Source organism: Perognathus longimembris, chromosome 18 (genome assembly GCF_023159225.1).
Source record: "Perognathus longimembris pacificus isolate PPM17 chromosome 18, ASM2315922v1, whole genome shotgun sequence".
NCBI classification, from domain to species: Eukaryota; Metazoa; Chordata; class Mammalia; order Rodentia; family Heteromyidae; genus Perognathus; species Perognathus longimembris.
In genome coordinates this window covers 2,180,820-2,208,639 of record NC_063178.1, presented here as the reverse complement: position 1 = coordinate 2,208,639, position 27,820 = coordinate 2,180,820, and the positions used below count along the sequence as shown (strand labels likewise).

Genomic DNA, 27,820 nt, shown 5'->3' with positions numbered 1-27,820 from the left:
CAGTGCCTTCTTTGTGTCTCTTTTGGTCACGATGTACATCAGCCATTCTCCCTTCAAATTTCAGATTTCCGTTAACTCTGAACAAATCAGAATAGAGCTGGAGCCACCAGATAAAGCCAAATCCTTGGGCACCGTCCAGCAAACAAGACGGCAGAAGATGCAGCAGAAGTAAGAGCTGTGGCTGTTGCGAGCACAGGCTTGACTCGGCCTCGGATATCGGGAAGCCATTGTGATGCTGGATGCCGTCACATTGGCGCCGTGCATCTGATACCACAGTTTCCCCGAGACACTGATTGCTCTACGTCTCAGCCTTTCCTCTCCTCTGTTGCCCAGAAAATCACAGGATGTAGACTCCGTTCAGGAAGTTGGAGCTTCATACTGGCAGAGAGTAACGCTCATCCTCGAGCTACTGCAGCACAAGAAGAAGCTCAAAAGCCCCCAGACACTCATACCAAGTCTTTTCAACTTGCTGTCAAGGTAACGGCACTCAGCTTGAATCTGAGACAGAATAAGAATTTAATTAGGGCTGGGAATATGGCCTGGTAGTAAAGGGCTCGCCTCGTATACATGAAGCCTTGGGTTCGATTCCTCAGCACCACATATATAGAAAAAGCCAGAAGTGGTGCTGTTTTCCTGTAAGATTGCAAATAGTATTATGGGAAGGACCATGAAGAGGAGTTATCCGCATGAGAAAAACGAGTTCAGAATCTTACATCTTATCTGGAGACCCTAGCCTGCGTCATTAGACTTGCACTTGTTAGTGGTTTGAGTGTGTTAGTGAGCCCCTGTTGCCTGTGCACTCTTTGCACATTCACGTGACCGTTTTGCCGTCCTCCATCTTCGTGCATCCTGCAGGTGCTTGGAGCCCATGTCACCGGAGCAGGGGAACATGGAGTACACCAAGCAGCTAATTCTTAGCTGTCTGCTCAACATCTGCCAGAAGCTGTCCCCCGACGGGGGCAGGATCCCTAAAGGTGCGCTTGCTGGGCGTGGCCGCTGTCTGCCGGGCGTGGACTGTGCAGCTGACTCTTGGCTCTCACCCCGTAGATATCGTGGACCCGGAGAAGTTCAACGTTGAGTTGATAGTCCAGTGCATCCGCCTCTCCGAGATGCCGCAGACGCACCACCAAGCCCTTTTACTCTTGGGCACTGCTGCCGGAATATTCCCAGTAAGTGCTCACGTGTAACACTGTCCTTGCCTAGCGTGCATTGGTACAGCTGATACCAGTTCTTGAGGCTCCATGGGGTTGGGGTCGCGCTCTGTGCTAGAGCACTTTCCCGCTTGTGCAAGACCCTGGGTTTCGTCCTCAGCATTGCAAAAAATCCAAGAAGCCCTCAGAGAATTTATCGGGCAGGCTCCCGGCAGCGCTGGGGCTCTCTGCCTCTTTGTGGCTGGACCAGCGCGAGCTCCGCCATCTTCCTGCACCGGGTGTGGAAGCCTTCCGGCTTCTCCAGATCCTCTAGTCCCTTTTACTGTCTTTATTACAGTGATCCGAGCAAGTGACAAGGGGCATCTTGCTTGCCATTTTGGTTGAGTCCTTAATTACTAAAACGTTGCTGACTATCTCTTGGTAGACTTACATGTTTTTCATGATTTTATATGCTTCGGCCATTTGCATATTTTCTTTGGAGACTTTTCAAATGGTCTAGCCCATTTCCATCGATTGAGTGATTTTATTTTTGCCAGTGCAGAGGACTGAACCTAACATGTACTCCTAACTCCCAAGTGCTAACCAGACTTCTAGCCTGTTTTTAAAGCAAGATACTCTTTATTTTATTGGTGATTTGTTATTAATCATTGGTAATTGGTGTATTTGAAACAAATTGATACCAAGAATGTGCTTTTTATTTTAGGATAAAGTTCTACACAACATCATGTCTATTTTTACTTTCATGGGAGCCAATGTTATGCGCTTAGATGATTCTTACAGCTTTCAAGTGATTAGCAAGACGGTGAAGATGGTCATTCCAGCGCTTATTCAGGTAAGCTGTCTGAGTTTATTACTGGTTCTTCACTTCTGTGGTTTGCACGTCAGTGGCACTTCCGCACTTCCTAAAGTGCCTACGTACTTGTGCCTCCTAGCCTCAAGAATAGTGAGGTTAACGGGGTTCTTAGAAATACTGTGATTTCCAACTTTACAAATAAATATGTCCCCTCCGGTTATGGTGTGCTGCGAGGGCGTAACAACAGAAGCGCCTTCTGGTCATGTGGATGGGACTCGGAATCCACATCAGCTTTATTTAACACTTGGATTTTCAAAACATTCACCAAAACATACTGAGAGTCGTCAGGGAAGTGTGGAAGGAGAGGAGAGGTGTAGTTATATCCGCTGGGATTCTCTCACACTGCTTGTGAGCGTGCCTCCCCAGGCTCCTGGCCACTGTGGAATGAACATTCCCTCGCCTCTTGTAATCGTGACATTGGAGTTGGTGTTTGCTATGTCTACCGAGTTGGCGAGTGTCGGGCATACATACGCCTAAGAAAAGCGGTGTACTCATTAAGCTGTGTGCCGGAGGCTGGGGACTACTCGAGAGTGGGAGAGAGAGAGTCCCTTAGGAGAGAGGCAGGAAAGGAGCATGGGGCCTGCACAGTGGTGTGGGAGCACTGCTGGTGGCAGGAAGAGAGGCCTGCGCACATGGAGGATGCGCTGGGCAGCTGGATGGACCGCAGGAACGGAGCAGGGCGTGGCTTCTCAGGCCAGCGGTTACTCAGTGGTTCACTCTGCCTGTCATGGAGCACTAACTGGTCCAGAGTGCCCTGGGTTGTCACCTTGGCCTCTTCTGTCCCTGCTCACACTCAGTGTCCCCTCGGCCACGTGCTTGCTGAGCGTGACCTGGGGCACGCTGCAGGCACCGTCCGCTCACTGGAGGCCTGTTCCGCTCTCCTCCAGTCTGACCACGGAGACTCCAAGGAAGTCACGAGGAACGTGGAAGGGATCGCGGTGAAGATCATCAGCGTGTTCGTGGACGCGCTGCCGCACGTTCCCGAGCACCGGCGCCTGCCCATCCTGGTCCAGCTGGTGGACACGCTCGGGGCGGACAAGTTCCTCTGGGTGCTGCTCGCCTTGCTCTTCGAGCAGTACGTCACGAAGACGGTGCTGGCGGCCGCCTGCGGGGAAAAGGTCAGCTCGCCGGGCGGGCGGGGGAGGACGGCGGGAGGCGCCACGCACGTTTCCCGTAACACACAGGGCCACATGTATGGGGTTTCTCATGCATGGGCTAAAGGCGGCGACTGGGGGAAAGTGAATTCCAACTGCAGGGCTGAGGTCTCTGTTTTGTACACCCGAGGGCGCATTCCGCCATCTTCCCCTCTCTGTTTGCAGGATGCTGTTTTGGAGGCAGACACTGAGTTCTGGATTTCAGTGTGCTGTGAATTCGGTGTCCCGCATCAGCTGCAAAGCTTGATGAACATCCTCCAGTACCTGGTGAGGTTACCAGAGGAAAAAGAAGGTAAGTGCCCATCTGGCGCTCCGAATGGTGGATCTGGGGGCTCGGGAGAAAGAAGGACTTGCAGTGATCGGGCCTGGTGTGTCTTTTTTTTTTTTTTTTGGCCAGTCCTGGGCCTTGGACTCAGGGCCTGAGCACTGTCCCTGGCTTCTTCCCGCTCAAGGCTAGCACTCTGCCACTTGAGCCACAGCGCCGCCTCCGGCCGTTTTCTGTATATGTGGTGCTGGGGAATCGAACCTAGGGCCTCGTGTATCCGAGGCAGGCACTCTTGCCACTAGGCTATATCCCCAGCCCATGGTGTGTCTTTCTGAGTAAACAAATCGTTCTTAATTTGTGCATATGATTGTGTTCTTCCCTGCGCCCTTCACAAGCTAAGATGTAGTTTTCACATGCTACCTTGTATTCCATGCCTTGCGCTTGTGTTGACAGTGGAGTGTCACACACGGTGTCCAGGAAGAACTGTGTCACATCACAGGAAGCTGGCTCTCCGCTTCCCGTTACATTCCAGCGAATATGTTTACAGGGAAAGGAAAGGTGCCCGGGCCGCAGCAGAGCTCTGGCTGGGCGGCTTCTGTCGGAGGTTGCCTCCCCTCAGCATGCGTGCCTGAAGGCTGGTGCTGAGGATCAGTGAGGTTTTGTTGCTGTTTTTCAGAGAACACCCTCAAGACAGGCTCCGTTAAGACTGAAGTCGAAGAAGACACGCTACAGGTCTTCAGTGTGGACACTCACACGAGCAAGCAGCTGCGGCATTTTAAGTTTTTGTCGGTGTCTTTCATGGCCCAGCTCCTAGCTTCCAAAAATTTCCTTAAGAAGGTGAAGTCTTCCTTAAATGTTTCTATGATAAGGTGATCTTGTTTTTGCTTAAAGATCTGTAATTTAAACTTACGGAAATAGGAGGCCTGTCATTAAAGATGACAGAAAAAAATGGAAATGCACTTTGCCATGGAAAGCCATTTGGCCTGATGCACCCAGGTTGATCGTATGGCCCTCTCACTGGCAACTTTGGTTTTCGGAAGTAAATCGCCAGCACAAATATGCACATCTGTGCACCGCAGTCATCTGTGAGCTGCCTGTAAGCATTATTCATGGTGGCTCAAAACTAGAACCAGCACGTGTCCTGTGTCACCCGCCACATCCTCTGGCCAGGAGTGAAACGCGTAGACTTGCAGCACATCTCAAGCACTGTCTAAAGAAGGGGCTAGCCTAGCGAGAGCACGCCGATCCTGATGCCAGCTACAAGCAGGACGCGTTGACTTTCAGAAGTCAGGACTGTGGAGGAGGGAAGGCATGTAGGAGTCGGTCCTATACAGCACGCTTTAGTGCTATTTATCTTATCAAAAATAGACTTATGATGGGCTGGGAATATGGCCTAGTGGCAAGAGTGCTTGCCTCCTATCCATGAGGCCCTGGGTTTGATTCCTCAGCACCACATATACAGAAAATGGCCAGAAGTGGCGCTGTGGCTCAAGGGGTAGAGCCCCCAGCCTTGAGCAAAAGAAGTGAAAACTCATGGCCCTGAGTTCAAACCCCATTATTACCAATGGAAAAATGAAACATTAACATTAAGAAGTAGAAAAACTTGAGCAAAAAACCCTAACATTTATACTAACTGAATAAGGAAACTTCCAAGATATATCAAAGGGCACAAAAGACAATTTGACACAAAGGAGCTCGTCCACTTCTTTTGAACTAACAAAGGCCTCATTTCATAAGATTTGAGTGCGCAAGTGAAGGTTGTTCGTGCGCTGTGTTTCTCCGAGTCCGATCCGCCAGAGAATGGACCGCGTCAGGCAGCCGGGGCGGGCGCGGGTGCGGGTGGGAGCCACGTTGGCCGGGTGGGCCACAAGCGCTGGCCACCATCCCTCTTGTGCTAACGCTGCCTTCTGTCACACGTAGGTGGTCGAAAGTGGGGGCCCGCAGATCTTCAAAGGCCTTGAGCAGAGGTACGCCCACTCGCTTGTGCTTTTCTTTTGGAGGTGGTTCCACCCTTAGCGGGAGCAGGAAGACTCACTCAGCGCCCAGCGCAGGCACCCAGCGGGTGGCTCTGCGGGCTCCCTGCGGGTGGGGTTGGCTTGGAGCCATTTGAACTGCAGTCTGTGCGTCTGGCCTTTGTCCTGAGTGCTTCAGTGTCATTTCCCTGGAGCAGGGCCGCCCTGTGGAAGCGTGGCCCAGCGGGCAGCCTGAGCACCAGAGGGGGCCCCGGTGGACAGCGGCCCCAAACTTGCTTATGGCCTTTCTCCCGTCCTCCACGCGACTCCTGAGACCATTTGGTCCAGAATGGGTAGACTGCCTTGCTGTTTGTGGGCGCCACCCAGGCCACAGCCGCTTTAATGCCGTCCCTGCCATTTGTGTGTGTCCGTTCGTAGGTTGCTAGAAACGGTGCTCAGCTACATCAACACCGTAGCGCAGTCCGTGGAAAAGAACGCCGACAAACTCACCGCCAAGTTCTGGCGCGCGCTCCTTAGCAAAGCGTACGACATGCTGGATAAGGTGCGTGCCCGCTTCTTCCTGGGGGCCTGGGGTTTGAACTCAGGTCTGGGCGCTGTCCCCGAGCTTGTTGTTCTCAAGGCTTATACTCTACTACTTGAGCCACAGCTCTACTTTCACTTTTTGGTGGTTAATTAGTAAGACTCTCCTGGACTTGAATTGCCTGGGCTGGCTTTGAACCGTGCCCCTCAGATCTCAGCCTCCTGAGTAGCTGTAGGATAGTTGTGAGCCACCAGTGCCCAGCTCTCATTTTTTAATTACTGTGTTTTGTCATTGGTCTTTAATCTCCTTGCAAAATTATTTAGCTTTAAATTTTACCTTAAATTTAGCCATACCTTGTCTTAATTAGCAAGGCTCAAATTTTCTTGAAGAGAATCTCAATGGGTGGAAATAAAACTTGTCTGGGAAAAAATTTGCAAGGAAATATGTGCTTCATCAGTCTGATGTTCTTAATATTTAGTCATGTAACGTACAGTGCTCCACTTCTTTGGAGCAGAATAAAGTAGAAATGTTACGTGTGCATGATTAGTCCTTGCCTTGATGCTAGGGTCACCGTTCACGTCTGACAGGGTTAATTTTATAAGCACGGGGCCCGGAGCAGCTCGCTTGCTCTCAGCCTCGGGGTGGCTTTTTGGGTTGTGTTTCTCTTCAGTGAGGAGTATCTGAGCAGGCATGGTACTAGTTGCATAGGAAAGTGTGGATGAACATCGCAGGCCCCTCGACCCAGGCACAGTGCTGCCCACCTGTAATCCCGGCACGCGGGAGGCTGAGGCTGCGTCGTGAGACTCTGTCCCAAAAGGAAATGATGTATGTTAACTGGAGCCGACCTTTGTGCTGACTGCTGAATGTGGCCCACAGGTCAATGCCCTGCTCCCCACAGAGACCTTCATCGCTGTGCTCAAGGGGCTGCTGGGCAATCCGCTGCCCTCCGTTCGTCGGAAGGCGCTGGATCTTCTGAATAACAAGCTGCAGCACAACGCGTCCTGGCCGGGGAGGACGGTGAGTGGCGGCGGCGGCGGACCCGGCGCCTCCCTGTCCGGAGCCCTTGCTGGATGGGGCCGCACGGGGCCTCCCGGAGGGTCCCGCTGGAGCGCGGCGGATGGGGCCGGAGCGGGGGCAGGAAGGGGCTCGCGGCCTCGTTGACGTCTGTCTGGTCGTGTCGGCGGGGACTGGACAGTGGTGCGGCTGGAGCTCAGGTGCTGCCGGTCCCCCTCAGGTCCACCGCTTCCTCAAGCTCCTTCCAGTCCTTCTGGCCATCGTGCAGCACAAGAGGAGGGAGGCGGGGGAAGAGCAGGCGATCAACCGGCAGACGGCGCTCTACACCCTCAAGCTGCTCTGCAAGAACTTCGGGGCCGAGCACCCGGAGCCCTTCGAGCCGGTGCTGCGCGCCGCGGTGGCGCTCGTCGCTCCGGAGCGGGACGAGGACCGGAACGTGCTGGGGAGCGCCCTGCTGTGCGTGGCCGAGCTCACGGCCACCCTGGACGCGCTGGCCATCCCGCAGCTTCCCAGGTAGCCGCCGGACGCGGGGCGCTCGCCACTCCCCGCGCCGCGCCGGGGACCCCCTGCCCCCCTAACGCGCGTGCTCTTCGCCGCAGCCTCATGCCGTCGCTGCTGGCGGCCGTGAAGAGCACGGGCGGGCCCGGGCACAGCGAGGTGTGCCTGCTGAGCGCGCTGGCCGCGCTGCACAGGGTGGTGGAGACGCTGCCGCACTTCATCAGCCCCTACCTGGAAGAGCTGCTGCGCCAGGTGAGCCGGGGAGGGCGGGACGGGCGGGACGGACGGGACGGACGGGGGGTCGCGTCGCACCGCGCTCCGCCATCGCCGCGCTGGGCTGTCACTGCCCTTGCTCTTCCTGCGAGGTCTGTGCAGCTGGGCAGGCAGAGCTGCCTGTGAGTGTGGAAGCGGGTGTGCACACGACTCGTGCCCCCACGGCTCCGCGCGGCCGTATCCCCGTGCCGCCGATGCTTCGCTCCTCGAGCGGCCCGTCCGCGCGCTCCTTCGCGGCTTGGCTTGGACGTGGGCTCCTGCCGACCGGGCCCCGCTGGCCCGGAACGCTCCCTCCCGCCTCCGTGTCAAGTGGGGGGTTACGCATGCGCCTCCGTGCCGGCGCTGCCGCTTCTGTCTGGAGCTGTGGAGAGAGGGCTGCGAGGCCCCACGGCGCCTGCCCACCAGCGTGGCTGTCCACGCGCACCCGCGACTCCCGCCGCTGTCGTGTCCCCTAGGTGATTCGCCTGGAGACGGTCACGCGAGAGATGGGCTCCGCCTCCCAGGCCAGCGTCCGGCTCGCGGCCCTGAAGACGACGCTGGCCACCAGGCTGGCGCCCCGCGTCCTCCTGCCGGCCATGAGCAGGACGCACAAGGACATGCGGCGGGCCTGGCAGGTGAGCGCACGCGCGTGCGGGGGGCGGGGGGGGACGCTTGCAGCCGCCAGGGCGGGCGCCGGCACAGCGTGTGTGTGTGTGTGTGTGTGTGTGTGTGTGTGTGTACGCAGAAGCACCTGGGCCCGTTCATGAGCGTCCTGCAGGAGCACATCGGGGTGCTCAAGAAGGAGGAGCTCCTGTCGCACCAGCCTCAGCTCACCGCCTTCTTCCTGGAGGCCCTGGACTTCCGGGCGCAGCACGCCGAGGTGAGCCGCTCCCCGGCCCCCAGTCCCCGGCGGGAGCGGGCGGAGAGCCCACGCAGGCTCACCCTCGCCCCCTCCCTCCCGCGTGCGCAGAGCGACCTGGAGGAGGTCGGGGAGGCGGAGGGCCACATCATCGCCTGCCTCGTGGCCATGGTGGTGAAGCTGTCGGAGGCCACCTTCAGACCCCTCTTCTTCAAGGTGAGCCCCTCCCCCGGCGCCGCCGCTCGGGTGGGTGGCGGGGCCACGCTTCAGCGCGTGAGACACCAGGCCTGTTCTGTGGTCCCAGCTGTTCGACTGGGCCAAATCCGAGGACGCCCCGAGGGACCGGCTGCTGACGTTCTTCAACGTGGCCGACCGCATCGCCGACAGACTGAAAGGCCTGTTCACGCTGTTTGCGGGGCACCTGGTGAAGCCCTTCGCAGACACCTTGAACCAGGTGAACATCTCCAAAACAGGTCGGTAGCCCCTGCCGTCGGCCCGCCCTCCTCCGCGCCTGACCCAGCGGGGCGTGCGAGACCCTGCATTCCCTGCCAGACACGGAGCTGGGGGCTAGCTTAATGGGCAGTACGCATGCGCCACCTCGGGAAGAAAGGGGGCGCTGTGCTGTGCTGGGAACCAGGGAGACCGAGCGCCAGGGCCCAGGCGGAACCTCCCCCGAGGTTTCGTGATCTGCCGTCCTGTTAGGATTTCTGGGGCGTCTTGTGACTCAGGAGGGCGTCCCTGTCCCCCCGGGGCCGGGCGGAGACGGCATGGGCGCCCCCCTCTCCCCGCACAGACGAAGCGTTCTTCGACTCGGAGCGCGACCCTGAGAAGTGCTGCGAGCTGCTGCGGGCCGTGCTGAGCTGCCTGCACCGGATCTTCCTGCACGACACCCAGCGCTTCCTGAGCGCGGAGCGCGCCCAGGCGCTCATGCGGCCGCTCGTCGACCAGGTGCGGCGCCTCCGCCCGCGGCCGCGTGCGTGTCCCTCTGTGACGTTTTTACCTTGGAATACGTTGTTCGCGGACCTAGCGCCTTCCCATCGGGGTTCACTTCCCATCGGGGAGGCATAAGGTCTTCGGGCCGCATTACCGATTTAAGATGTTAACTATCAGCCTTGCCGTGCGTGTCTCCGGGCACAGCTGCCCCAGAACCTTCTAGAGGGGAGGGCCTGACACGGGGCTCTAGCCCCACAAGGGCCTGCTGCCATGAAAGACAGGGAAATGCTACCTACACGCCAAGTACGGTTTTCTTTGCTTTTTGTTGCCCATGGGCTTGAACTCGGGGCCTGGGCGCTGTCCCTAAGCAACTCTGTGCTCAAAGCTAGCGCTCGACCCCTGAGCCACAGCGCCACTTCCGGTTTTCTGGTGTTTCCCTGGCAATGGGAGTCCCTGCACTTTCCGGGAAGCCTGGGCTGCCTTTGAACCCCGACCCTCGGGCCTCGGCTTCCTGAGCGGCTGGGAGGCGGGCGCGGCGGGCGTGTGTTTTGTGACGCGGGAGAGGCTCAGCCTGCGCGTCCGCGTCGCTCTTCACAGCTGGAGAACAGGCTTGGCGGGGAGGAGCGCTTCCAGCAGCGGGTCACGGAGCACCTCATCCCCTGCATCGCCCAGTTCTCCGTGGCCATGGCGGACGACTCCCTGTGGAAGCCCCTGAACTACCAGATCCTGCTCAAGACGCGAGACTCCTCGCCCAAGGTGGGGCAAGGGGGGCGGGCGCCCCGCGTGCCCCGACAGCCGCCTCGTCCCTAGCGGAAAGCGCGCCGCCTCTGGTGTCTGTGGCCAAGTCTGCCACCATGTGTCGTGGAATCTTGAGCCACGGCGTTTCTTCTTTTTCCTTCCTGGCTAATTTACGAACAGTAGCAGTTGTTCCCCCATACACACACCCGTGTTAAAGCACTTTCTAGATCCCATGAGTAACAAAAGCATTCATTGCTTGTGTCGGAGTGCCCTCCCCTTAAATGCCGCTGTGCCCGAGGCGGGCGGGCGTGTCCACGGAGCGCTGCCTGCGCCGCTGCGCGGCTTTGTACACAGTGAACCCGGCTGTCACTGCGGCGGCGGGAGAGGATGGAGTCAGCTCTTGTGGGGAGAGGATGGAGTCAGGTCTTGTGGGGAGAGGATGGAGTCAGGTCTTGTGGGGAGAGGATGGAGTCAGCTCTTGTAGGGGAGAGGATGGAGTCAGGTCTTGTGGGGAGAGGATGGAGTCAGCTCTTGTAGGGGAGAGGATGGAGTCAGCTCTTGTGGGAAGAGGATGGAGTCAGGTCTTGTAGGGAGAGGATGGAGTCAGCTCTTGTGGGGAGAGGATGGAGTCAGCTCTTGTGGGGAGAGGATGGAGTCAGCTCTTGTAGGGAGAGGATGGAGTCAGCTCTTGTAGGGAGAGGATGGAGTCCGCTCTTGTAGTGGTTTTAGCGGTGCATTGCCGTTCCTCACGTGATTGTGACGTTCGTTAGCAGTGGACGCAATGGCGCTGTGCTGATGGACTCTCAAGTCTGAAATCCCAGTCTGATATGCCAGTGCGTTGAGTTTATCTTAGAATTCTGTCACTTACACAACATTGAGGAACCCTCACCTCCCAAGCCAGGACGTGGCGACAGTGGCACGCACGCGCCTTCCTTTGGTGCTGACGGTGGCTGCCCCGGCGGGGACCGCGCTGTGCCCTCCCCGTGCGCTTTATCCAGTGCTGCCAGAGCGGGCGGCACGTTTAAGTTCACGCAGGGCATTTATTGGGGGGAGTCGGGGGGGCTTGAGCCGGTCAGGGCCGGCGCGCTGGCCCGAGCTTTGCTCAAGGCTCGCACACCATGGTGGCCACGGCTCCGCTTCGCTTTTGAGTGGTTAGCTGATCGTCTCGTGGCAGCTTTTTTCCCCGGGCTGGCTTCAAACTGATCCTCAGATCTCAGCCTCCTGAATAACGGATTAAAGGCGTAGGCAGCAACACAGGACTTTATTGTTTTGATTTTAATTAAGGAAAGTGCCAGGATAAAAATATTCACTGAAGGAGCTGGGGGAGTGGCAGTGTCGTTTGAGAAAGTGTTTTGTGTTTTGTCCAGATGGTCACAGGTGGTCAAGCTGGTGTTCTGTGTCATGGAGTAACAAGTAGATTAATAAGCGCATGAAATGGCGTCTAGCAGAGAGAGCTTGTCTGCAACTGGCTCAGGCCCTAAGACGGGGAGCATGAGCGCGTACTAAGTAAAAGCACCCCTTCTACTCCTACAGGTGAGGTTTGCCGCCTTGCTTGCTGTGGTGGCGCTGGCTGAGAAGCTCAAGGAGAATTACATCGTGCTGCTGCCCGAGTCCATTCCCTTCCTAGCGGAATTGATGGAAGGTAATGCCCAAGCTGTTAGGGACCGGTGTAAAATCGTGGGTGCGCAACGCCCCCCCCCCCCCCCCCCCCAGCGAGGCCGCCGCACGGGTCTCGTGTGAGGAGCAGGGCCCTCTTCCAGCCCCGCCCGCAGCTGGGGTTGCGGTCCCCGCAGTCACGGAGGATGCGGGCAGCGATGGCTGCAGGCCCCGTGCTCGCTGGCGCCGGGCCTCGCGTGGGGCGTTCAGTCCACAGGAGGCCCGGAAGGACTGAGTCATTTGATCGCAGTGCTCGTGAGCCCGTGATTGCGTTGCTGGTTGGAGCAGCAGCGCTGTGCCACGCCGGCACGCACTCGGGTGCACTCGCAGCCCCTCCCGCTACGCGGGAGGGTGGCAGAGGCACGCTGTCCGGGCTCACAGTGCCCTCCCCCTCCGAAGGGCTGTGGGACGATCTGCCCCGTGCTCAGGGTCAGCAGGCCACGGCGGGAGGGAGGACGAATGCGGGGCCCGCGGCTCACCCTGGTTCTCCCTCTCAGATGAGTGTGAAGAAGTGGAACGCCAGTGCCAGAAGACCGTCCAGCAGCTGGAGGCCACGCTGGGGGAGCCGCTGCAGAGCTACTTCTGAGCCCGGCGCTCGCCCGCCAGCCGGTCCCGGGGTGGCGGCCCCGGGGGTGATGCGGGTTGCTTTCGGCACTCACCGCACATCCCTTGTAACTTCCCTCTGGAGCGCTGCCTTTGTACAGTTGGTCACGAGTCATTAAGACATGCTATCTTTTTATAAGCCAGTCTGCCGCGCGTTACGGACCACACCCAGGGCCAGGGAGGGGTGACATCCTCACGCCCAGTCGCGCTGGGCCTGCGGGGGGCTCATTCCGCCACTGTCGCCCTCTGCCCAACAAAACAGCCTTTCAGCATCCAACTGCAGGGATTAGTGACTGAAGTCACCTGGGGGGGGGGGGGGAGCTCTAGGACCAGCCTCTATTTTTCTGGGGTGGGAGGTCCAGGAGTCAAGCCACTGCCTGTGAACCCCACCCCTGGCCAGTCATGTGATCGGGGCTGGCCCAGAACCACACGGAGGGTGTAGGGGGGGCCCTGCGGCCTCAATAAGCGGCTCATCTTGAGTGCGCTGTTACAAAGTGAAGGCTGAACTTGAAGCAGGCACTGCAGACTAGTGTGAGCGTGGAGTCTGGAAGCCTTTCAGCTCAGTGAGTAGAAATATGGTGCGGAACTGCCAGCAAACGGCCACTCCAGCTTAGAAAGCGTCCTAGAAACACTTGTCCCTCTCTGAGAATGTCTCAGTATGGTTTCTTAGTAAGTTCTCGAACCTGTGCGTGTGTGCATGCGTGCTGATCCTTGGGCTCTAACTCAGGGCGGAAGAGTCTCAGTCCTGCTGGGGCTGGCTTCGAACTGTGATCCTCAGATCTCAGCCTCTTCCTAGAATTAGACATGGGCCGCCAAGCCCAGCGTGTAGCTCTTAACTGCGTGCTCATTCTACCAAAGAATGAAGCTTGCTCCCTGTACAACAGATGACAAGGAACTCTTCCAGACTGGCAGGGAACGGTGAGCGGGCTTTTGTGTTGTCCTACGTAAGTGCCTTTGGTTCCCAGCATCTCAGTCAGACCCTCGATGTTTCCATGAAGGGGAGGTCGCCAGGGCCTCTGCGCGGCAGCCTCCTTGCTCCCTCCAACTTCCATCCCCACCGCCACCGTATCGAGTTTGGCACGAGAGCATAACAAATCAACATGAAGTGAGTTAAAGGACAGCACTTTCAACACAGTAATGTTGAAGAGAGGATTGGTTATGGTATTTAATATATGGGGTGCAAACAATATCCAAGTCTGTTAAGAAAACACTCCTGAACCCCGGCAGAATTTGATGCAGTAATTTAATCCAACTGCTGGTTTAGACCGTTCTGCCCCGCGTCCAAGCCTTTGAAATCTTGAACGAGATGTGACCTGTCAAGATTCTACATAATAGAAAGCTGACAGGAACGCAGCTGTGCGCCGTGTCAGCACAGGCCTGACGGCGCCTGCGTGAGAACAAGACGTGGCCTCAGCCACCTGCTCAGCGGCGCTGCCTCGGTGCTGCCCTGCCTCGCCTCGCCCTGCGGGGGCCCGGTTCCTACTGACCGAATCCACCTGGCCCGCCCGAGCTCGCCACGGCCCGGCGCGCAGCCCTCGAGGTGGCTGCCGTTACCCCCGCGTGCTTTGGGGTGTCCTCGGGGTGGGTTTGGTTTCGCCTTCTTTGCTATGCTCTGATGTCGCGGCATTCGCCATCGCGAAGCTTACGGGAGGCGTTAGTTACGCTTGAGCTGCGGCCACGGGATCTGGCGAGGGATGGGGCCGCGTGGTGCAGGAGGGGTTGGGGTCCTCACTGTTCAGTACTTCACCCCGCTTCACCTGGAGGGGTGCGAAGAGTGTGCACCGCACCTGCCCGGGGGGAAGCCCAGCCCCCCGCTGCTGCCCCAGCCCCCGGCACACGCGCGGGCCCACGCCCGTTGGCGAGCACGGCTGCAGAGCAGGCGCGTGGCCGCGGGCCTCGGCTGGCGGCGGGGTGGGGGCGGCAGGGGACTCCAGGGGGGCCTGACCCTCCCAGGGCTCAACAACAAACGCGAGGACTCGGGCGTGTGGACAGGCCGGGGTCACCGAGGCCGCGTGTATTTCGGGGGGCAGCAGTGGCTACCAGCTGCGCACCTCCAGCAGCTGCACGTCGCCGTCCACCTCGAGCAAGTCCACGCTGCCCAGGTCCTGCAGCCGGTGCCGGAACTCCACGCTGTGCACCCCGTTCACCGCCACCTTGAACTCCTTGGCGTCGCAGTAAATGATCATCTGGAAGAGGGGGCGCCGGCTGTGCTTTCCCGGGGGGCTGGGGGCACGGGGCGCTGCCCTCCCTGCAGTGGGTGGTCCTGGGGATCCTGACGGCTTCGCAGTTCCCGTGGTACATGGCACGTTCTCCCGTGGCCCTCCCGGCCACCCCCGCTGGGCCTGTTTCCCCAGAGCCTAGGCCACTCGCCCCAGACCAGCACGTGTGCCTGGGGGACCCTTCCACACCCAAGCTCGCAGTCCGGGGCTGTCGGGCTGTGGCTTCCCGTGCCACTGGTCCATTCAACCCCGAGACCAGCTTCCTGCCGCGCGCCTCCAGTGCGCACGTGTGGCCCCTGCATTCCCCAGGGGGTCCCCACAGCCCCCGCGCTGCGCGCACTCGCCTGACCACTTACCTCAAAGTACATGCCGGGACTGAAGGGGAAGCAGGTGATGGTCCGCTCCTCCTCGCCCCAGGCCCCCTGCAGGAAGGAATTCCTCACCAGCGCCTTCGCGTGCAGACGCGGGTTCAAGTGCAGGGCGATGTCCTTGGATTTTCCGGCCACCAGATCCACATGAAAGCTTCCAGGAGAAGGGGAGACGCAGTCAGGCAGGCAGGAGGGAGGGCGCTGAGCCCCGGGGGCTCGGGTGGCCGAGGGGCGTGGCCAGCAGGCCCCCACACCGCTGGCAGAGTCCAAGTGCAGCCCGCCCTCCGTACACCTTCAAGGCCAGTTCACACTGGGCGCTGCCCCGCTGCCCCGCCCAGGCCCGCCACAGGGTGCGGGCGGCCCTGCGGCTGGCGGCGCTCACCCTCTGGCGTTGGCGTTCACTTCTCCCTTGACGACGATGGTCCGCCCGAGGCCCAGCGGGGAGTGCAGCCTGGCTCTGAAGGGCAGGCTCTGTAAAGAAGCCGGGCTCAGGGCGGCGCCCGTGGCGGGGCCTCCCGCGAGGCCTGGCCGCTGCCCTGGGAGCGCCCTGGCCAGCGGGGAGCCCTGGCGAGGGGCCTCCCCGCTCGGCGCCCCCGGGCCCACGCCAGCGGGACACACGCGGGGGACGCCGCGGCTCAGGGGCTGCTCTGCTTCCTCGAGGGGCGGGCGGGGGCCACGCTCCGCTCGTCCCTGACTCAGTGGACAACATGGCCGGCCCTTCAAACCTTTGACAAATAGTTGGTAGGAAGGACTTGGGTGCGAGTCCTGGTGTGGCTCGCGGTCGAGTCTCTGCTCTTGGAGTAGACAGTGGTGGGGACGATTTTGGAAATGTCTCCTCTATTACTAGGCTGCAGAGAAACAGGCCACACGGGAGGGGGATGGGGCTGCCGCTACGGCTGAGCTGCCCACTTTCTAGACGACTGACAGAAAGACCGCGCGGAACAGCGGACGCCGATACTTACAAAGGGTGAGCTGCCGGCCTTCTCCACCTATTGGGAGAGAAAGGAAGAGCACGCTTACGAGAGCTGGACGGCGGGTGGAGGCGCTCACGCCTGTCGTCCTTCCCCCCAGCCCGGGCGACACGCGCCACCGTGGCGGGGGCTGGGTGACACTGCAAATCTCTCTGCTGGGCTAGCAGAAAGCCCAGGCCGCCCAGGGTCAGCAGCCCGGCACGAGCCCGGCACGAGCTTCCGGCACTGCTTCAGCTTGGCCTCCGACTAAAAGAAAACACCCACCAGCAACACCAAGGAACATTTTTTAACATTAAGACTTTTTTCTCTTTTTTTTTTTTTTTTGCCAGTCCTGGGCTTGAACTCAGGGCCTGGGCACTGTCCCTGAGCTGCTTTGGCTCAAGGCGAGCACTCTGCCACTTGAACCGCAGCGCCACTTCCAGCTTTTCCTGTGTATGTGGTGCTGAGGAACCGAACCCGGGGCTTCATGCACGCTAGGCAAGCTCTCTACCGCTAAAGCCACATTTCCAGGCCTATTTTTTTTTAAGTTTTAGCAAGGATTTACTTTAATATAACAGGACTAACATAGGCAGAAACATCCTACATCCTATGCAGAAAATGAGTTAAAATGGCAGCTGTTACTATTTTTTCTATTAAGAAATTTAATCCTTACATTTTCTGTGTTTATCTCTGATAGTCCCAGGATTGATGCTTGGGTATTTTGTAAATCCTGCAGAAAAGGAAATACAGGTTAGTGTGCAACACCCACCGACTACCTTTTGAAGACACAATTGTTAACACACCAGGTGGTTGGGGCGCTGGACAGGCAGAGCCACAGCTGTGAAATGCACCGAGAAGGGTCCGTGACCACGAGCCTGGGCGGCCGGCACCGCTGCCGAGGTTGCCAGCTGTTCACGAGAGCAAGCTAGTCGGGGCCAGGAAGCCTGAAGGGCCCCTCCATGACCCCCATGACCCCCGAGCACAGGAAGTGCACCCCTCAGCCCGGAGGGGCTCCATTTTGTTGGAGCCAGATGCCCTCTGAGATCCCACAGGCCACGGCCGCCGTGCTCGCTGCCGGGAACTCGGGGCGCGGCCATCGCTGTCCTCGCCGCTCAGGACGCCAGGTCGGCAGGGAAGCGCGCTCACCGTGCTGAAGCTGAAGCCAACCGAGTGGACGTTCACCTTGCCGTAGATGCCCAGCGTGTCTATGCCCTCGGGGCTGACCCTGTGCGCGTAGAGCAGGGTGTGCTTCCCATTCACGGCCACCTGCAGGGGCACAGGGAACGCGGAACTTAGGATCCGAACTCCTGTTGCCGTGGGGACAGGCACTGGGGGCTCACACCTGCCACCCTCGCTACTCAGGAGGCTGAGCTCTGAGGGGCGCGGTTCGGAGCCAGCCCAGGCAGGGAAGTCCGTGAGACGCTCATGCTGTGGGGGTGTGGCTCCCGTGAGGAAGGCTAGCCGGGAGCGAACCACCAGGTGAGGCGGGAGGCCGAGCGCAAGCCCCTCGCCCAGGCCCGGCGTACAGGACGCTGAGGGGGGCAGGGGAGCCCCGCACCGCGCGACCCCACCGGGATGGGGGAAGCCCCGCCACGGGCGCCTCAGGAGGCCGGGGCGGCAGCACGGCGACCCCCTCGGGAGCGCACAGCGCCCTCTAGTGGGGACCTGAACAAAGCACTGTGGGCCACCAGCCTATCCTCCCCTCCACCCTCCCCTTTGCCATCACCCCCATCCCCATGATGAGCCCGGCCCCCCAAGCCAGATGCCCTAGGAAGGGGGGTCACAAACAGCCTGTGGCCTGTGACAACCGGGACAGAGGCCCCGGGCCGAGCTCGGCTGCGGTACGAGCGAGTGGGCCTGCGGCCCCGGGCCCGGCACAGCCCACCTGAAACTTGTCCTTCAGCACCATGATGACGATCTCGAAGGACTTCTCCCTCTGGAAGGGGGTGTCGTAGGTGATCTCCTCCCACCCCCACTTCTCCTGGCTCAGAGTGTTGCACACGATGCAGCCGGCTCTTTTGAAGCGAGGGTTGAGGTGGAAGGCCACGTCGGCCCGGGGCTTCACGCTGCTGCCGATCTGCAGGTCCACCTGGAATCTGAGGACGGGGGCCGTGGGAACTCGGCCGGGAGCGGGGGGCTGGGGGGCCCGGCACCCGCTGGGCTTAGAGGGCGGGGTGCCTCGGTGGGCCTTCCGGAGGAGAGGCTGCGCTCATGAGTGAATGTGAAGAGCCAGGGAAAGTACTGGAAAGAAGCCAGCACTGGTCCTCACGCACCCCATGTGCAAGCCCGCACCCGGCCACGCAACTCGACGTGGAGCCGGAGGGTGGTGAGGCAGAGCACGTGTCCCCTCGGGACGGCGGGGCCCGAGGCAGGAGCGGGGGGAGCCTCTGAGGTCGTCCCCTCCCTTCAGCCAGCTTCCCGCAGCCCGGCCCAGAGCCGGGACAACGCGGGAAGGCCACCGACTCCCAGCAAGAGAGCGGCGGGCGACGGGAGGCCGCGCTGAAGCCCTCCGTCATCTGACAGCAAGTTTCCATGCTGTGCCTCAGGGCCAGGCGCTGCCCCTCACTCCGCTGCGCCAGGCTAGCGGTCCAGCACGGAAGCCGCAGCTGACCTCTGGCCTCCTGCGGCTAACTGGAGAAAAGTCTCAGACTGGCCTGGCCTGGCCTCCAAGAGCATCGCTCAGATCTCAGGCTCCTGAGTGGCTGGGATGACAGGCGTGAGCCACGGTGCCCGGCTGCACGAGGCTCTGGAACCCGCAAACTCAACTCTACACATCAGAATCACACTTGCAGCCAAGGAATCAAACTCCCACCAACTCCACTAACGGTTCCTCACTGGCTCGGCCCCGTCTCCCCACACCCCAGCCCCGACGCTGGCTGGGCTGCACCCCGTCTCCCCACACCCCGACCCTGACCCTGGCTGGGCCGCACCCCATCTCCCCACACCCCGACCCTGACCCTGGCTGGGCCACACCCCATCTCCCCACACCCGGACGCTGGCAGGGCTGCTGTGTACTACACCAGCTTCCGCACAGCAAGATGGCCTCTCTACCATGGTGGCCGTGGCTACGCTGCCACCAGCAAGACTGTTTCTCCATCCCGCACGACGACCTTACCTGTCGGCGTCACTAGGAACATGCCCACGGACCACAACCAGAGACCCAGGTCTCAACTGCTCAGAAATGGTGCCAACATAGGGGATTGTCTAGGAAGAAAAAAAGTTGGACAAATGTAGGTTGACATAAAATTCCAAAGCAATTACAACAGAACTCAAAGACTGATGAAGACTATGCGCGTGTGTGCGTGCGTGTGTGTGCGCGTGTGTACGTGTGCGCACACGCCCATGCGCTGCCACTGGGCATGAACTCCGAGCCTCGTGCTGCCCTTTAGCCTTTTCAATGCAGGCTGGTGCTCTGCTTCTTGCACCACACCTCCAGTTCTGGCTTTTTGTTGGTTAGTTGGAGATGAGAGTCTTGGGAGCCCTCCTGCTTTCAGACTGCTGCAGGCCACAGCCTCCTGAGTGGCTGGGATTACAGGCATGAGCTACTGGTACCTGGCCAAGATTATGTTTATGCTTTAAAGGCCACACATAAACGTGCTCAGAATCCAGCACGCTCAAAGTCATCTTCGCTACTCACACAGCAATAGGGGACGGGAGGAGCCCGCACAGGAACAGCACCGCCCAGAGCCCGCACAGGAGCAGCACCGCCCAGAGCCCGCACAGGAGCAGCACCGCCCAGAGCCCGCACAGGAGCAGCACCGCCCAGCATCTCCAGCGCTCTGGGCTCCAGTCCAAGCATTGGAAAGAACAATTGTTTTTCAAGTTACAAGGAACAACCGGCCTAGAACACTGCGTGCAAATCACTCTGAGTTCTTTGGGAAAATAAAAAAGGCAAACAGTAGCCATAGGACTTATCTGGCTGAGTGGGGTTTTCGGGGGGAAGACATCAAATTGTCCTTTCATCTGCTAATTCTGACATTCCATTACAGAGCTTGCTGGAATGCTTTCCCGCCAGTCTGCAGGTCAGCCACACGGGCTGTGGGCATCGGAGGCCGAGGGGCCGCACCAGCCTGGCGCAGTCTGGCCCAGGGCCCGCGTGGTCCCCCCGTGGTCCCGCCTTGGTAAGGTCTCGCTTGCCCTCGGGGTCAGGAGCCACCACCGGTTCCCGGTCAGGCCTTGCCCTTCTCCGCTTCCACCCAGTCCGCTGGCTACAACTGGGCCTCGTGGCTGCGGCTCCGGGTCTGGGGCTTGAACTCAAGGCCTGGGCGCTGTCTCTAACACTTTTGCTCGAGGCCAGCACCCAAGGCTACCACTTGAGCCACAGCTCCACTTACAGCTTTTTGCTCTTCATTGGAGCTAAGAGGCTCACAGACTTTTCCTGCCTGGGCTGGCTTTACACTGAGACCCTCAGATCTCAGCCTCCTGAGAGCCACTGGGACGCCACCAATGACGACTTATGAGATGCCTGCCGCACGCAGGACAGAGGCCAGACACCAGGCGAGAGGTGACGAGGACCAAGTGACATGGGATGCTGCTTGGCTGTCAGAAAGAGGACGCTCCTGCCTATCTGGAGCCCCCTCAAAAACACAAGGCCTCGACGAGAACAGGGTACGAACAACACTGTCCACCAGAGCCCTCAGCCCCGACAAGAAGCAGCCACCGAGACACGGTCCTCAGTGCAGCCAAGAGGCCCAGCCGCACGCCGGGCCAGAGGCAGCCACATCATCCGGCCTCTTGTGGTTTTGCTCCAGAATACCCTCCCCCTGGGGCAGATCCCATCAGCACGGCTCCCTGCTGGCGGGTCAAGGATACTTGGGCAGCCTCAGGAAGCCCCGCACAGGGGGAAAGGAAAAAAGGGGGGGGGGGGAGGCGGAGCCACCACAGCAGAGCTCTGGAAGGAACCACCTTTCAGTTCCACCTGGGATTTATGTTAACAAGTGGTTTATTTAATTTCTAAATCACATCAGAGATTGCCACTATTAGGAAGGCTGAGGTTGGGAGGATCACGGTTTGAAGCCAGCCTGGACAGAAAATCCACAAGACTCTCTCTCAACAGAAGAAACTGGCCATCGTGGTAGACGCTTCTCGTGTCTGCTACTGTAGGAAGCAAAGAAACAGGAGCGCCGTGGACCCAGCATTTGCCTAGACAGGCAGCAGGGCCCCGGTAAACCACCAGGCCTACAAAGGGCTGCAGGCGTGGCTCCGCAATAGAGTCCCTGTCTAGCAAGCACAAAGCCCTGAGTTCAAACTCTAATACTGAAGAAACAGAAAGGAACTGTAAGCCAGGCAATGGGGGCTCGCGCCTGTCATCCTGGCTACGCAGGAGGCTGAGATCTGAGGATCGCGGTAGAAAGCCAGTCCAGGCAGGAAAGTGTCTGCGGCTCATCTCCAAGTAACCACCAGAAAACTGGAAGTGGACCTGTGATTCGAAATTGTACAGTGCTAGCCTTGAGGTGAAGAGTTCAGGCCCTGAGTTCAAGCTCAAACCACTACAACAAAAAGGAACTATAAAAAACCAAAATACACAGATCACAAAATACGCAGAATGTTGACAGCATTTCTGGTATGAAGATATTATCTTCCAAATTATATGCTCATTTTTTTCCAGTATTGGGGCTTGAACTCTGGGCCTGGGCACTGTCTCTCAGCCTTTTTACTCACAGCTCGCACTCTACCACGTGAGCCACAGTGCCACAGCTCCACTTCCAGCTTTTTGATGGAAATCAGTCTCGTGGACTTTCTTTCCCAGGCTGACTTAGAACTGCAATCCTTCTGAGTAGTTAGGATTACAACCATGAGCCACCAGTGATTAAATTCTACCAATTTGAATAGCAAGAAAAGTAAGCCTGACATTTTCAAGTCTTAGAACCCTATCAACGGAACTAGTCAAAAAAAACATACTAAGGGCTGGGAATATGGCCTAGTGGCAAGAGTGCTTGACTCATATACACGAAGCCCTGGGTTCGATTCCCCAGCACCACATATATAGAAAATGGCCAGAGGTGGCGCTGTGGCTCAAGTGGCAGAGTGCTAGCCTTGAGCGAAAGAAGCCAGGGACAGTGCTCAGGCCCTGAGTCCAAGGCCCAGGACTGGCCAAAAAAAAAAAAATACTAAATAAGAAAAACAAAACACAAGGGCTGGGGATATGGCCTAGTGGCAAGAGTGCTTGTCTCGTATACATGAGGCCCTGGGTTCAATTCCCCAGCACCACATATACAGAAAATGGCCAGAAGTGGTGCTGTGGCTCAAGTGGCAGAGTGCTAGCCTTGAGCAAAAAGAAGCCAGGGACAGTGCTCAGGCCCTGAGTCCAAGCCCAGGACTGGCCAAAAAAAAAAAAAAAAAACACAAATGAGATACAATATTTACTTTCCCTTTCTAAGAGGAGTAACAGGGACAAGTTAGGTGCAGTAAATATTTAAAAACGTTAATGAAATAAACATTAAAGTGACTGTCTTATGTCTCACTTCCTCCTTGTTTCAATAACCATGATGCAATAAAACTTTTTTTTTTTTTTGTCTCTTTTAGGTATGAGACTGGGACTCAAACTCGGTATTGATGCTTTCCCTCACTAGCTAGCGCTCAACCAGCTAAGCCACACCTCCAACCCCTCAAACGGTTATTTTTTTTTTTTTTTTTTTTTATTTTTTTTTTTTGGCCTGTCCTGGGGCTTGGACTCAGGGCCTGAGCATTGTCCCTGGCTTCTTCTTGCTCAAGGCTAGCACTCTGCCACTTGAGCCACAGCGCCACTTCTGGCCATTTTCTGTATATGTGGTGCTGGGGAATCGAACCTAGGGCCTCATGTATACGAGGCAAGCACTCTAGCCACTAGGCCATATCCCCAGCCCTCAAACGGTTATTGTATCTAGCTTGTGAGATACCCTGACTGATTAACTTCACACAGTGGAGTTTACCCGATTTCTTTGCAATGAATTTTTTTTTTAAATCATTTGAATACTGGGAGGACCAAAGAACTACAAACGGGAGCCTAACTTTGGGGTAATATAGCACTGGATACTGTAAATGTTTAACTACAAAGAAAGGAAAGAGAAGAGGAGGAAAGAAAGCCTTTGCTCAGTAAGAAAGCCATAGTCCTTTAGCACTGTACTTTCTGGTCTGATCCCACACAGAGGACTTTGGCCCTTCTTGTCCTCCCGTGTTCTTTTGTGCCGCTGTTCCCACCGCCCGGGTGTCACGGAGGCCTGTTCCTCTGCTGGAGGACAGGGGCTGCACCTCTGGCTCCGCCACCACGGTCCCTGCCCCGTCCCACGGCAGGGTCCTTGCCTCACTAAACCCGTTCTGTTCTTGCCCTGCTCCCCAGGCGCCATTTCCACCCCACTGGATTCTCGTAGTCCCGCCAGCTGGAAAAGAGGAATTCGCAAAACTTGCTCACCGGGTTGTAGACGGTGTTTTGTAAGTTCTTTAAAGACAGCATCGTTCCTTTCCAACTACTGTTGGTTTTGTCGACTGGAGTCTCTCTTCTGTATATAAAATGTTCACCTCGTCTCACTTAAAGGGGACCCAGAGTGACACTGAGGTACTTGTCCTATCAAAGTGGGGGAAAGAAAAACAAGCATGCCTTAGTTTGCTCCATATTTATGTGTGTAGCTAAAACTCACAGTCTCATACTCTTGCTTTGTTTTTTCCTCTGTCCACGGCTGGTGCTCTACCACTTGAGCCACAGCTCCACTTCTGGCTTTTTCTGTGATTAACTAGAGATAAAAGTTTCACAGACTTTCCTGCCCTGGCTGGCTTCAAACCATGATATTCAAACCTCAGCTTCCTGAATAGCTAGGATTATAGGCATGATCTACTAGTGTCTGGCTACACAGTGTTTTTGTTTTTTCCTTTTTTGCCGGTCCTGGGGCTTGAACTCAGTGTATTTTTGTATTAAATTATAAGTTACGGGGGCTGGGAATGTGGCTTAGTGGTAGAGTGCTTGCCTAGCATGCATGAAGCCGTGGGTTTGATTCCTCAGTACTATATAAACAGAAAAGGCTGGAAGTGGTGCTGTGGCTCAAGTGGCAGAGTGCTAGCCTTGAGCAAAAGAAGATCAGGGACAGTGCTCAAGCCCTGAGTTCAAGCCCCAGGACAAACAAAACAAAACAAAAATAACAAAAAACCCACCAACAACCTGTGTTTTGATTTGGCTTTTCCTGTTTGTTAAAACAAGAATAACAAGAGTACTCATAAACAAGCTTGTTCTGAAGGCTTAGTGAGTTGAAACATTTAACAGTAATCACTATGTACTGTTTATAAAAGAAATTATTCTTACTCTTCAAACTTAAGTAAATCAGAGAAGAGAACCCAATCCTTTGAATACTTTTAAAATACAGTTTTATGTGTTGCTAAAGGGTGTGTGTGTGTGTGTGTGTGTGATCATGGGGTTTGAACTCAAGACCTGGCAGCTGTTCTTGACCTTTTCACTCTAGGCAGGTGTTCTACAACTTGAGCCACAGCTCCACTTGGGGCTTTTGGGTTGATAATTAGAGATAGAAATCTCATAATGGATCCAAAAATATGGTACTTATACACAATGGAATACTACATAGTGATTAGGAATGGTGAAATATTGTTATTCACAGGGAAATGGTCAGAACACGAACAAATAATGTTGAGCGAGACAAGCCTAGAACACAGAAAACAAAGGGGCATGATCTCCCTGATCTATGACTGTTAACAAAGGGAGACGGAGAGACAGTAGAGACCAAGTCTGTGAAACCAAAAACTGCTTGTCAAATAGTATTCCCCACAGGATTGGGGCAGCGACCCAACAGTAGGTAACTAAAACCAAACAACTACTCAACATATAAAGGTCAAAAATTGACCTCTCGGGAACACAATAGCTCAAAAGCTATGTATGTACGTTCATATAAGATTCATATAAGACTACTGTTGATATATGGTCTAATATCGACATTACATTTAAAGCCCTAGGCGAACTTTCTTGGGCGTGGCCACATGGCTACTGTATATGTTCTTGATACATTGTATATTGTATATATGTCTACCTGACCTAGAGAAGGGATAGAAAAACAGGGCGTAAGATATCACAAGAAATGTACACACTGCCCTACTATGTAACTGTACCCTTTTTGCACAACACCTTGTCAAAAAATTTGTGTTCAATTAATAAATAAATTAAATTTAAAAAAGAAAAAAGAAATCTCATGGACTTTCCTGCCCCAGCTGGCCTTGAACTCCAATTCTCCATCTCAGGGAATCTAGAGTTACAGGCAGCAGACACCAGTGCCTGGCAGCTTTTTTATTTTATTTTTTGCCAGTCTAGGGGCTTGAACTCAGGGCCTGGGCTGAGCTTCACGTGTGGGCTGCGTGCATGCTAGGCAAGCACTCTACCACGGAGCCCCAGCCCCAGCCATGTGTTTGGAGATAAACGTTCTCATGAGCCACCACGGTTCATAGCTCTAGGGAACATTTGGTAACTTCTAGGCAGAACGAAGAGAGAAACGGAACCGGAACTTCCCAGTTTTACTTCCCGCAAATTCCGTCACGCTGTACGGCAAAGCTACCGCTTTATATCCTAACGGAGGGGGGAAGGGATGCACCCGGCCTGTGTCACCAACTCACACACGTGTGAGTCAACGCCTGAGAACCTCTCACATCCGCTCCGTGAACCTAGGGCACGGGCACGAGGGCAGAAGCAGGGCGAGGGGGGGACTCTCCTCCTCCAGAACCGCGGTCCTCCACCGAGGACGGCCCCTTTAAAGGTCCCCCTGGGGGCGGGACTCGGGCGCGTGACGTCACTGGCGCAGGCCTTCGCGTCGCGGTGTGGGGGAGTGTGCCCGGGGCGGGGCTGGACTGGAGCCCCGCCCCTCGGTTGCCTAGGTGACCCGGGCTGGGCCGGAAGCCCGCGAGCGAAGCCGACTCGCGCGGCCGCCGCGCGGGGTCCCGTCACGAGGGCTCGGGGGCCGTTCTCCCGCGTTCGGCAGCGGGCGCTCCGCGGCGCTCCACGGAGAGCCGGGGCCGCCACAGCGGCGTCCGCCCCGCCGGGGTGGGGGGGGGAGGGAGGGGAGACACGGGCACAGCCGCGGCGGCCACACGCGCGGCCCGCGGCCGGTTCCGGACGCCCTTCCCCACGGGGCGCGGCGCCTCGAGGACCCGCGGCCGCGGCCCCGCCCGTCTCGGGCTCCCAGACGGCCCGGTGCCCCCGCTGTCCCCGGCCCGGGCGGCCCGCGGCCACCTGACCTCCGCCCTGCCCCGGCGTCACGCACTCACTCACCCGGGCCGAGCCGCCGCCGCTCTGCCGCGGCCGCCGTGCGCGCGCTCCGCCGGGGGCGGGGCGGGGGTCAGGCCACGCCCACTCCCGGCGCCACGCACGCACTCGCCCGGGCCGAGCCGCCGCCGCTCTGCCGCGGCCGCCGTGCGCGCGCTCCGCCGGGGGCCAGGCCACGCCCACTCCCGGCGCGCGTGCGCGGTGGCGGAGCCCGGCGTTCAGCGTCGCCCCCCCCCCCCCCCCCGACCCCCTCGTATAAATGGCGCTACAGGTGCCGATCCCGGTGAGCACCGGGGGCCCGGGGCGGAGGGATGGCCCGCCGCCGCCCCCCGGCCCGGCCCGGCCCGTTCCCTGAGTTGGATTGACACCCCGCGCCGTCTCGGACGCGGGGTTATCGACGGCGTGAGGACGCGTGGCCGTCTGCGAGCCGCGGCCCTCACATCCCGGCCACGCGAGTCGCTCGGATGACAGGCGTGACCCACCCGGCGCCCTGCCCGGCCCGGCCCGGCCGGAGCGGACGCCCGCCCCCGCCCCGATGACCTGGGGATGCAGAGCAGGTATGCCCGGAACGGGGTTACCCGGTGCTGTGAGGCCGGGTCACGGGGCCTACCATCGCGACCCCATTAAGACAAGAATCCCCCCCACACACACACCCATCGTTGCAGGCGTGGGAGCTCCGGGCACACACCCGCAGCGCCTGCTTGCTCCCGTGAGCAAACCAGACGACCTAGGCCTTAACTCAGGCAGAGTCCCCAGAAATTCACCAAGACCTAAACCCTCGCGGCGGCTCCCCTTTCGGGGAGCACTCACCTCCTTCCCCCTCCAGCCCTGCTGTGTTTAGCTTCCGCAGACTCGGGTCCCAAGTCTGGTTTCTTCAGGTATGACAGATCACCTTCTAGAACTGTGGTTTGTCACAAAAGAAAGGAACCTTAGTGACGGGCAAAGCTCTTGGTGCCCTCTCGTCCTCTGTTTACAACACAGGGTCACCGCTGAGGACCTGTGGCAGCCAAAGGTCAGTCCCGCCCCAACATAGCATTTTGTGTGTCTCCTCAAAGGTTGAGGAAAGAGAGCAGCCCCAGTGGGGGGCGGGGGAGCAATGGGACTGCCACACTTCGGACTCTAGCCACACGGGGAGGCCTCTGGTCCCCCAGCAACTCTGGGGGCCCCGGGGGACTGTGCCGAGTACAGGCAGGCCCGGCCCTCCAGATGTTCTGCAGCGGGGCACAGGCAGGCCCGGCCCTCCAGATGTTCTGCAGCGGGGCACAGGCAGGCCCGGCCCTCCAGATGTTCTGCAGCGGGGCACAGGCAGGCCCGGCCCTCCAGATGTTCTGCAGCAGCCTGTCTCCGTCACCGTGCTGTCCTTCAGAAGCTTCCCAGTGACTCTCGGGAGTCCATCCTGACAGCCAGCAGCCTTCTCAGTCCACCCCCACTTCCCGAGTCACCACCGGCTCAGCACAGAGCCTGCACTTTGACCCGGCCCCACGAGGCACCTCTGACCACAGACGCGTCCCGCAGCCACTTGGAGGTTCGCCTCTGAGGGCTCCCTCAGCGGGGTCGCAGACATCGAAACATCACTGCGTGGT

General features: G+C 58.1%; 2 protein-coding genes across 4 annotated transcripts in view; one reads left to right on the top strand and one right to left on the bottom strand.

Moving 5' to 3' along the window:
• Heatr1 (HEAT repeat containing 1) overlaps positions 1 to 12,586 on the top strand; it is a 30,536-nt gene extending 17,950 nt beyond the window's left edge. For both annotated transcript variants that reach the window (XM_048367518.1, XM_048367517.1), the window contains 21 exons: positions 65 to 168; positions 334 to 477; positions 856 to 974; positions 1,048 to 1,169; positions 1,855 to 1,983; positions 2,892 to 3,122; positions 3,324 to 3,450; positions 4,100 to 4,260; positions 5,344 to 5,390; positions 5,814 to 5,937; positions 6,793 to 6,933; positions 7,151 to 7,443; positions 7,530 to 7,680; positions 8,157 to 8,315; positions 8,426 to 8,560; positions 8,651 to 8,755; positions 8,844 to 9,012; positions 9,333 to 9,487; positions 10,070 to 10,228; positions 11,744 to 11,852; positions 12,364 to 12,586. In XM_048367518.1, coding sequence (XP_048223475.1) covers positions 65 to 168; positions 334 to 477; positions 856 to 974; positions 1,048 to 1,169; positions 1,855 to 1,983; positions 2,892 to 3,122; positions 3,324 to 3,450; positions 4,100 to 4,260; positions 5,344 to 5,390; positions 5,814 to 5,937; positions 6,793 to 6,933; positions 7,151 to 7,443; positions 7,530 to 7,680; positions 8,157 to 8,315; positions 8,426 to 8,560; positions 8,651 to 8,755; positions 8,844 to 9,012; positions 9,333 to 9,487; positions 10,070 to 10,228; positions 11,744 to 11,852; positions 12,364 to 12,452 — 2,973 coding nt within the window. In that variant the 3' untranslated portion in view covers positions 12,453 to 12,586. The remainder of the gene's footprint in view (positions 1 to 64; positions 169 to 333; positions 478 to 855; positions 975 to 1,047; positions 1,170 to 1,854; positions 1,984 to 2,891; positions 3,123 to 3,323; positions 3,451 to 4,099; positions 4,261 to 5,343; positions 5,391 to 5,813; positions 5,938 to 6,792; positions 6,934 to 7,150; positions 7,444 to 7,529; positions 7,681 to 8,156; positions 8,316 to 8,425; positions 8,561 to 8,650; positions 8,756 to 8,843; positions 9,013 to 9,332; positions 9,488 to 10,069; positions 10,229 to 11,743; positions 11,853 to 12,363) is intronic.
• Positions 12,587 to 13,576: 990 nt separating this feature from the next.
• On the bottom strand, positions 13,577 to 26,286 carry Lgals8 (galectin 8). 2 transcript variants are annotated; one of them, XM_048367519.1, is made up of 11 exons: positions 26,244 to 26,286; positions 23,397 to 23,549; positions 19,122 to 19,210; positions 17,892 to 18,102; positions 17,153 to 17,272; positions 16,680 to 16,736; positions 16,019 to 16,045; positions 15,782 to 15,904; positions 15,439 to 15,527; positions 15,045 to 15,210; positions 13,577 to 14,655 (listed from the first exon to the last, which is right to left on the bottom strand). In XM_048367519.1, exons 2-11 carry the CDS (start codon positions 23,436 to 23,438, stop codon positions 14,506 to 14,508), a joined length of 1,074 nt encoding a protein of 357 aa, XP_048223476.1. In that variant the 5' UTR covers positions 23,439 to 23,549; positions 26,244 to 26,286; the 3' UTR covers positions 13,577 to 14,505. The 2 variants fall into 2 exon arrangements, with proteins under 2 accessions (XP_048223476.1, XP_048223477.1); XM_048367520.1 differs by lacking the exons at positions 15,782 to 15,904; positions 26,244 to 26,286 and having other exon boundaries at positions 13,578 to 14,655.
• Positions 26,287 to 27,820: the final 1,534 nt, after the last annotated feature.

Coding starts and splice junctions, on each gene's coding strand:
- Lgals8 (XM_048367519.1), bottom strand. CDS start 23,438: ATGCTGTCTTTAAAGAACTTACAAAACACCGTCTACAACCCG. Junction 18,103..19,121: donor GTTCCTAGTGACGCCGACAG/GTAAGGTCGTCG, acceptor CCCCGTCCTCAG/ATTCCAGGTGGACCTGCAGA. Junction 15,905..16,018: donor AGGCCGGCAGCTCACCCTTT/GTAAGTATCGGC, acceptor GTTTCTCTGCAG/CCTAGTAATAGAGGAGACAT.